Source organism: Miscanthus floridulus, unplaced genomic scaffold, assembly GCF_019320115.1.
Source record: "Miscanthus floridulus cultivar M001 unplaced genomic scaffold, ASM1932011v1 fs_378_1_2, whole genome shotgun sequence".
Classification (NCBI taxonomy): Eukaryota; Viridiplantae; Streptophyta; class Magnoliopsida; order Poales; family Poaceae; genus Miscanthus; species Miscanthus floridulus.
In genome coordinates, this window is record NW_027096679.1 from 1 (window position 1) to 10,005 (window position 10,005).

The 10,005-nt window shown below is 49.6% G+C and overlaps 1 protein-coding gene and 1 pseudogene across 1 annotated transcript; one reads left to right on the top strand and one right to left on the bottom strand.

The window, feature by feature from the left end:
- Positions 1 to 1,340: 1,340 nt before the first annotated feature.
- Positions 1,341 to 1,775, bottom strand: LOC136531602 (anther-specific protein SF18-like). The gene has a single exon (XM_066524258.1). The coding sequence runs from the start codon at positions 1,773 to 1,775 to the stop codon at positions 1,341 to 1,343; it is 435 nt and encodes a 144-aa protein (XP_066380355.1).
- Positions 1,776 to 6,852: 5,077 nt separating this feature from the next.
- LOC136531603 (uncharacterized) lies at positions 6,853 to 9,720 on the top strand (annotated as a pseudogene).
- The last annotated feature ends 285 nt before the right edge of the window (positions 9,721 to 10,005 follow it).

A 10,005-nucleotide genomic window follows, 5' to 3' on the forward strand; every position in this document is an offset into this window, starting at 1 on the left:
CTTGGGCTGTGTTGGGCAGACTCCTGGCTACTGCTTGAAGCGAAGTCAAGCAGGCTTTACGGCAGCCACGAGCCCACGAGAGCGCAAATCATCATGCCGTCCACCCACTCGCCGAGAGCCAGCCGGGCGGAAAGCTAACCGCTCCAACCTCCAAAGTCCAAACACCGAACGGCTCGCCGGGGTCATCGTATTTTTTTACCGGGGTCATAGCTGGTGAAAAAAATACACGTATAATGGTTTCGTACAAAACCATCGGGGTCACGCGACCCCGGCGACTCCACGTAGATTCGCCCCTGCGTCAAAGGGGTCCTCCTCACCGCCTCCTGCTCCTCCACCGGCCGCTGTGCACGAGGGCGACGACGGCTGCCGCTGCATGGGTGAGTGGGAACTGGTGGCTGCAGCAGCGCGCAAGCGAGCAGAGGCCTCCGCCTCCGCGGCCGTCGTCGCGCGGTACAAGAACCCGTCGTCGTCGTCGAGCAGCCACCGTAGGTACTCCGGGGGGATCACGATGTCGTCAAATGGTTCCTCACCGCTTCCTCCTGTTGCTCCTCCGGCCACTGTGCGCGAGGGCGACGACGGCTGCTGCATGGATGAATGGGGACTGGGAGCAGCAGCGCGGAAGCGAGAAGAAGCCTCCGCCTCCGCGCCCATCGTCGCGCGGTACAAGCACCCGCCGTCGTCGTCGAGCAGCCACCGTAGCAACTCCGAAGGGAACACGATGCCGTCAATCGGGTCCTCACCGCCTCCTCCTGCTCCTCCTTCGGCCACTGTACACGAGGGTGACGACGGCTGCTGCATGGTTGAGTGGGAATGGGAACTGGGAGCCGCACCGCGGAAGCAAGGAGAAACGGAGACGACAGAGAACGCCCAATGCGTGTTGCTTTCCCCCCACTTTATAAACCAACGCGTGCTGCACTGCACGCACCCGGTTGTGGCACGTTGCAACGCCGGAATCCTCAAATTTGCCGTGTGTTTTTATGTTTGTTGAGTGTATTTTCTCGGATACTCAGCGAATAAGTTCTTTGCCGAGTGTTGCGTCAAAAATACTCGGCAAATAGGGGGTTTGCCGAGTGTCAAAAAAAACACTCGGCAAAGATGGGGTTTGCCGAGTGTTAAAAAAAACACTCGACAAAAAAATAAAATCTTTTTTCTAGAAAAGAAGGAGAAGAAAAAAAATAAAATTTTTTTTGCTGAGTGCTCAGATCTAGAACACTCGGCAAAAAAAAGGAGAACAAAAAAAATGAAAAAAAAACTTTGCCGAGTGCCCTGATCTAGGACACTCGGCAAACAAAAAATATCTACATAACCCTCCCCCCAAGTGCCGCCTCCCTCCCCTCCTCTCACCACTTCTTCTCCCGGCTGCCCTCTTCCCCTCTCCTCCCGGCCCCCAGCGCCCCCTCTCCTCCAGCCGGCGCCGCCTCCCTCCCCTCCTCTCCCGGCTGCCCTCTTCCCTGGATCCAGTGCCCCCTTCCCGGATCCGGTGCGCCCCCTTCCCTCCTTCCTCGGTGGCATGGCGGCGAGGAACTTGCGCCCCCTCCTTCCCGACGGCGTGGATCCGGCACCCCCTTCCCTCCTTCCCCGGCGGCGTGGCGGCGCAGATCCGGCGCGCCCCCCTTCCCTCCTTCCCCGGCGGCGTGGTGGCGCGGATCCGGCGCGCCCTCCTTCCCTCCTTCCCCGGCGGCGTGGCGACGCGGATCCGGCGTGCCCTCCTTCCCCGGTGGCGTGGTGGCGGCCATGGTGTGCCGGCGGTCGTGGCGTGGCGGTGGCAGCGGCATGGGCGGTGGTGGTGGCCGGCGGAGCAGGGTGCTTTTTTTATTTTTGTCAAAAAAATGTTTGCCGAGTGTTTTTTTGGCACTCGGCGAAGTCTTTACCGAGTGCTCGACGATTGACACTCGGCAAACAACTCTTTGCCGTTAAAACCTATGCCGAGTGGCGTTTGCCGAGTGCCGCTGGCACTCAGCAAAGCTCCTGGTTCCGGTAGTGTTGGGTGAAGAATCAACGAACAAGATTGCCGTCCTACAAACGATTTTTTTTAAAATGATTCTTTTAAAACCCAATATCTTACCTAAACTCTCGAAATCGTTTAAATTATCTCCCTATCGTGGTTTGGAGTGGTTTTGTGTTTTTTTAGTTATATAAAAATTTGCTAAGTTTTGTAAACTATAGATATAGAAAATGTCTAAACTTTTAAAATCGGACTTGCAAATGCCCAGACGTCCGATCCGGGGCGCTAGCATCAGAAGGTACCCGCTCAGCGAGCGAGCACCCTAGCGCGTCGGGCTTGTGAGCAAGCGTCACAGCAGCGGGCCCGTGCTGCCCCCAGACATCACCTGCACTGCTAGCCGCTTCCATGCGTATCCCATGGGCAATACCCGATCTACTTTTAAAACATTCAGATGCAATAGTTGCAACATACAAGAGAAGACAGATAAAACACTTGGAACATGAGTCTGAAACACTTCCAAAAACACTTGAAAACCATTGCAAACCTGTGCAACATCCAGATGAAACACTTGCAATAGACGTATGAAACACCTGAAACACTTGAAACATGCATGTATATGCAACATCCAGATCTACTTTTACAACATCCAGATGAATTGCAACATACGTCTGATACAGATGAAACATTTGGAACATACACTTGAAACATATGTGGATAGCCATTTCAACATGTGCAACATCCCGTTCTACTTTTGCAACACCGATACGGAACATTTGCAACATACCTCTGAAAACATCTGAAACATATAGTTGCAACATGTGCTTTCAACGCAAACATCTCCTTGCTGCTTCGACATTGGAGGCTCGTCGACGCGTGGAGGCCACCGATGTGCTCGGCGGCGGCGCGGAGCTCGCCAGCAACGTGGAGCTGGGCGGCGGCATATAGAAGGAGGGGTGGGGGCAGCACAGGCATCATGTCGCAAAGGATGGGTGGGCGGCACGTGAAGGTCACCAGTGTGCTCGCTGGTGGCGTGGAGCTCGGTGCCGTAGAGGGTGGGGTGGGGACGACGTGTTGAAGCCGTGAGAGATGAGGCGGAGTTGGGAGTCCTAGGGTGCAGACTCATCCATATGTACAGACGCCTTTGAAAGGTCCTAATGGCTAGAGGGGGGTGAATAGCCCATTAAAAATTTCTACAACAACACTTAACAAATCAGTTAGACAATTATGAGGCGAAGCGAGTGTTGCGCTAGCCTACTAAAAATGCAAGCCACCTACCACAATTCTAGTTTATGTAGTTTCTATCCACACAATAACTATGTCACTACACTAAGTTAGTGTGCTCTCAAAGGCTAACTAAAGAGCCACACTAACCAAACTAACAAGCTCTCACAACTAGCTACACTAAAGAGCTTGACAACTAGTTTGCGGTAATGTAGAGAGAGTGAGTAAGATGGTTATACCGCCGGGTCGAGGAATGAGCCAATCAATCACAAGAATGAATACTAATGAAGACCAATCACCTCGGAATCAAATGATGACACAATGATTTTTTACCGAGGTTCACTTGCTTGCCGGCAAGCTAGTCCTCGTTGTGGCAATACACTCACTTGGAGGTTCATGCTCTAATTGGCATCACACGCCAAACCCTCAATAGGGTGCCGCACAACCAATGCAAGATGAGGATCACACAAGCCACGAGCAATTTACTAGAGTACCTTTTGGCTCTCCACCGGGGAAAGGTCAAGAACCCCTCACAATCACCACGATCGGAGCCAGAGACAATCACCAACCTCCGCTCGATGATCCTCACTGCTCCAAGCCGTCTAGATGGCGGCAACCACCAAGAGTAACAAGCAAATCTCGTAGCGAAACACGAACACCAAGTGCCTCTAGATGCAAACACTCAAGCAATGCACTTGGATTCACTCTCAATCTCACAAAGATGTTGAATCGATGATGGAGATGAGTGGGAGGGCTTTGGCTAAGCTCACAAGGTTGCTATGTCAATGCAAATGGCTAAGAGAGTGAGCTTGAGCTGGCCATGGGGCTTAAATAGAAAGCCCCCATGAATACAGCCATTGGGCTCCTCACTGCACTGAACACAGGGCGACCGGATGCGCCAGTCGAAGTGATCGGACGCAGGACCCTAGCGTCCGGTCGCCTGATGCTTGCCACGTGTCATCAGTTTCAAACGCTGATCGCGACCAACCTGACGTGTCTGGTCACACTATAGACGCTCGGGGAGCTCTCTGGAAAAGACCGGACTCTGGCTGGTCTACGTCCAATCGTGCAGGAGTGGACGCGACTGATCGCAAAACAGAGGCTTGGGGAGCTCTCTGGAAACGACCGGACTCTGAGGCTCGTGTGTTCGGTCTTAGCGCTGTGCTGCGTCCGGTCACAACATAACCGTTAAGATTGGGCGCTCAGTATTTGAAGCCAGGGATGACGTGGCAGCCATCCGTTGACCAGACGCTGGCTGGATGCGTCCGGTCGATCTGACCGGCACGTCCGGTCGCCCCGAGCAGTGCCCAGTGAAGGGGTACAATGGCTCTATTTTTATGGGGGCTATAAATAAAAGTGTGGGTTGGCCTTTGGCTAATAGCTTAGTATAGCTGAGCACACTGGAGCCTTGGTGGCTTATGTGGTAGTGCTTGGGAGCCCTCTAACTCAATCTAGCTTGATAGTGTTCATCCGATCGAGTGAGAGAGCGATTCTAGTGCGATTGCATCGTGAGGTTGCATCGAGTGGCACTAGGTGGTTGTCTTGCAAGCCAGTGGTGCTTGTTACTCTTGGAGGTTGCCACCTCCTAGATGGCTTGGTAGTGGTCTTCATCGAAGCCCGCAAGAAGCTTGTGCGGTGCTCCGGAGAAGAGCTTTGTGAGAGGCATTGTGCTCGCCCCGCGGGAGCCGCGAAGAGCAACTCTAGTAAAGCGAGACACGAAGGGCGACAAGTGGTGTGGCCGGGTCAAGTGTTAGAGCTTGTGGTAAGCACTCCACGTGGGGGAGTGTGACTTACGGGTCACCACTAGCAAGAGGACTGGCGGCAACCTTGGAGCTTGTCTCAATGAAGACTAGCGTGTTGGCAATCACGTGAACCTCGGGATAAAAATCATCGTGTCATTACACAAGCTTGTATTTACATTTCATATACATTGTGCTTGTGTAGCTGCTCTTGTAATTTGTTAGCTTGTGTAGCATAGAAGTAGTTTCCTTGCGTGGCTAATTTGGTATGTGTAACCTTGTTAGTCACATTGCTTAGTTTGTGTAGCTAAGTATTTGCGCTCTCTAATTGGGCATTGGTTGCCTTATTATTGAACATTGCTAGTGAGGTTAGGTGGCTTTGTGCTTTTGCTTATTAGCATATGTAGGAGGTCCCTCATTGCTTGAAATACTAGTGGCATAGGTTTGTGTGACTGCTTTAGGTGAATTCTAGCTAGCACGACACCTTTGTTGTCTAATTAGGATCTTTATAAGGTACTTGTGAACTTCGATAGAGAGGTGTAGTCTTAATTAGATCGATAGTTTTAATTACATATTTATTTCGGTTAGCCAGCGTGATTAAATTTAAGAAAGGACTATTCACACTCTTAGTCCGCCGTCCAGACCCTACACCGCTGTGGATCAATTGAGCCCACGAAGACTTGCGTGCAGAATGGCCCTGTGTGGCCCATGTCGGAGGTGGCTCTCTGCCCCTTCTTTTGTAACGGTAGCGAGGAAAGACAAACTTGACTTTCATTATTCCTGAACCATGCCTAAGGGCGACGGCGGCGGCGAGCACGGCGAGTCGCCGACACTCGAGGCCTTGATCCACTTATCCTATCGTAATATAGTAATAGAGTTCGGGTCGTCAGTAACATCTAGTATCGGATTCATTCGATTTCGGGAGCTATCGTTGTTTCCGTGTGCCACCAAACCTCTTCCCCGTTGTCTAGATCCAGCGTCGTAATCCCCGATGGTAGGCTCTCTTATGTGATTCACCCTAGTGGTGTTGATCACAAAGATCCATAGGTCCGTGCCGAGGTCGACGTGATCGACGACGGCGGTGGAGCTATGGGTCGTCATCCTGGCGCCTCACAACCGAGAAAATTGCTACTTCGCCATTATCAAACGTGGGCTTCGCTCTTTTGCCATCCCGCAAATGGGATTCACCCGTCTGCCATTTTCAAACGCGACGCACCACCAGAATGCCCTGGACTAGTATATGTACCGTATTTTGATTTTGATTTTTTTTCGTTATTTCCTTTCCCCTTTTACCCCTCACCCATCCCCATCAGAACCGAGATCTCCATCAGAACCTTGTTCTGTTCGCACGATAAGGACCGGGAGGGAGAGAAGGAACGGGGGAGAGAGAGACACCGCCAGGCAGCGAGGTGGTCGACGGCGCCGCGGCCGCCTCCCCCGGCCAGCCCACCGAGGCCGCCCCGACTCGTCGGCATGTGGCCAAGACTTGCCGGCGTGCGGCCAGGTCTCGCCGGCGCACGGGCAGCAAGCTGGTCGACGGCGCCGCCGCCGCCTCCACGTCCTGCCCACCGCGGCCGCCCCCACTCGCCCACGCCGTGACCTCACCGGCCGCCCCCACTCGCCCACGTAGCCTAGTGTCACGACTCCACCGTCGCCGTCGTGCTTCTCCAAGTGTTGGATGGACAACTTGCCAGATCTCATCCAAGGGTACGTATTCTTGTTGTTGTAGAAGTTCTCGTGGTAATCTAACTGTGCCAATTTAGTGTAGAAGTTCTCCAAGCGTATAGACTAGCATCGATTAGTGTAGATGTGGTTGTAAATCTAACTGTCCTGCATTTTTTCTGTCCTAGGCTCGATGGAGAGCCTGAGCTTAGCTTAGCAGTGGTAGAACCTCCTGCACGGCAACTACAGGCACCTCTTCTTGATTGGGAAGGTCCTGCATAGCAGATGCAGTCATCTTGTGTTGTTTGGCAAGCCCCTGCCCAGCAGCTACACTCACCTCTTGTTGACTGGGATACATTGCGCATTGAAGAAAGTCGAGATGAAGAGGGAAGAATAGAGATTGTTGATGATGAGGTTATGTATGAATTGCTGGGGTTTAGGGCCGAGGATGCAGCCCAAAAAGGTTGTACTACTGACGTAATCAATGATGTAGATGAGCATTTTGATACAACCAGGGCAGCCAATGATGTAGATGAGGATTTTGATACAACTGGGGCAGCCAATGATGTAGATGAGGATTTTGATACAACTGGGGCAGCCAATGATGTCGATGAGGATTTTGATACAACTGGGGCAGCCATTGAATGTTGATGACTATTTACCAGGAGAGAGGATTGTGGTGCATGATCCAAATGGACCCAGCTTGGATCTTGGTTCAGTGTATCCTAACATGAAGGAGTTTAGATTGGCTGTGAGACAATTTGCTATACGTGCAGAGTTTGAACTACACATTGTCAAAACAGACCCAACTAGATACATTGCGGACTGCAAGGGAGAAGGATGCAATGGAGAACGATGTCGTTGGCATCTTGTTGGGTGTAGACAGCCTGATGGGTGCACTATGATGGTACTAACTTGCATTTAGTGGTGCCAATTTAATTTTCCTTTATTATTGTTTGCATACACTAATTATTATTTATTTTTGCAGGTGACAGTGTTAGATCCTATACACATTTGTTCATCAAGTGCTAGGAGGAAGACTACGACACCAACTAGTGCCTGGGTTGCTGCAAAGGCAATACATCACCTCAGGAAGACACCAACTATGGGATGTAAGGATCTGAAAAAAACTTTACAAGATGAGCAGAAGTGTGAAATTCATTATGACACTGTTTGGAAGGGTAGGCAAATTGCCTTGAGAGAATTGTATGGTAAATGGGAAGAGAGCTTTCAGATGCTATTCAATTGGAGGGCAGAGGTCATGAAGAGGTCTCCAGGTAGTGTTATTGAGATTGGTGTTAAGGAGGTAGATGGCATATTCTATTTCCACAGATTTTTCTGTGCACTGAAACCTTGCATAGATGGTTTCTTGGAAGGATGCAGGCCATATCTTAGCGTTGACTCTACTGCGCTTAATGGTAGGTGGAATGGTCATTTAGCTACAGCTTGTGGTATAGATGGTCACAACTGGATGTACCCAGTTGCTTTTGGCTTCATTGATGGTGAAACAACAGACAACTGGACCTGGTTTATGACTCAGTTGCATAAGGCCATAGGAGACCTTCCTGTTTTAGCTATCTCGTTAGATGCATGCAAAGGTCTAGAAAATGCAGTTAAGAATGTGTTTCCAAGAGCTGAACATAGAGAGTGCTTTAGACATCTAATGAACAACTTTATTAAAAAGTTTGGGGGTGACGTATTCTCTAAGATGTATCCTGCAGCCAGATCTTATAGAGAAGAAGTTCACCAGTACTTTTTCAAGTCAGTTGTTGAAGCTAGTCCTGCTGTTTTGGTTTGGCTGCAGGCTCACCATTATAAGCTGTGGATGAGATCTGCCTTCAACCCTGCTATTAAATGTGATTATATCACTAATAACCTTGCTGAGTCGTTTAACAATTGGATCAAGGACTGGAAGGACCTTCCTGTTGTGGAGCTCGTAGACAAAATCAGAGAGAAGACAATGGTTTTGTGGGCAAAAAGGAGGAAAATTTCAGAAAGGCTTAGTGGTAAGATCCTCCCAGCAGTCATATATCAGTTGAATGCAAGAACAAGAGGACTTGGGCACTTGACTGTCGTGGATGGTGGATATTCTGTAGCAGAAATTTGGGACACCTCAAACACTCACAGTAGACATGTTGTTAAGTCATATCTGCATGAGTGCACCTGTCTTGAGTGGCAGCATACTGGTAAGCCTTGCCAGCATGCTCTGGCTTTGATAACAAGTGTGCAATCTGCTAATGTGCATATGGAGGATTTTGTGCACGAGTATTACTCTGTAGACAGGTTCAAGGCAGCCTACAAGAGACTCATAGAGCCACTGCCTGATAGGTCACAGTGGCCAAATGTTGAATTGCCTTTTGGGCTTAAGGCACCCCTTGACAAGAAGGAAGCTGGTAGATACAGAAAAGTCAGGATAAAAAGCTGTCTTGAAGGTGGAAATAGCAGAGGGAAAAGGGCAGCCAAGGAAGCAGCAATAGAGGCAGATAAACTAGCTGCAAATGAGGCGCAAAAGGGCAACAAAAGGATGATTAGAGGCAAAAGGAAGTGCAAGAGATGTGGAGAATTAGGCCATGGTGAAACAAGCTACAAATGCCATCTTAATGGGACTAAGAAAAGGCAAGAACTCCTATATTCACTTGCTGCCTTGATTTGTTGAGCTCATTAACTTCAATATTTCACTTGAATATTGAACTTGCAGGCAAAGGAAGCCAAGGCCAAATAAAACAAAATATGATGTAAATGCAAAGATGCCAACAAAGAGAGCAAAGAAGGTGGTTCACAGTGCTGCTGAACCAACAATGGAAGAAATGCCACCAGCTGCCCCAAATGACCAAGAAATGGCACCACCTGGCCCAAATGACCAAGAAATGGCAACAGCAACCACAGATGCAGTCTGTAGTCCCACAAGGCTCACAGCAGACTAGATCATACAGACTAGCCCCATTAGGGTGACAAGAGGGTACGCAACACATTAGTTCTCCTTTTTTTACAGATATACACAACTATAATCAATATTGGTGCTTCTATTGCAGCCGACTCCAAACTTTGCTGGGAGAAGGTGTGGATTCAAGCATTGCTGCCTCACCAGACAAGACAATCCAGAAGAGGAGCCCGGCGAAGAAATTGAAGCCCAGGAAACTGAAAATCAAATGATGCTTTGTGCTGTTGTATTAGACCTATGTTATTGTATTAGAACTTAAATGCTACCTGGCTATGGTTTGGGATGTGAAATTCATGTAAACTGGCTATTTGAACCTATCTACATTGTCAATATTCAAGCTATGCTTCTGTGATCATGACATCCCTTTCTCTGTCAAAATTCTGTGAAAATTCTGTGATCATGACACCCCTTGCTCTGTTAGAATTCTGTGAAAATTCTGTGATCATGTACACCATATGACTTTAGTCAGTATGATGATGTTCTGTGAATTTGGACCT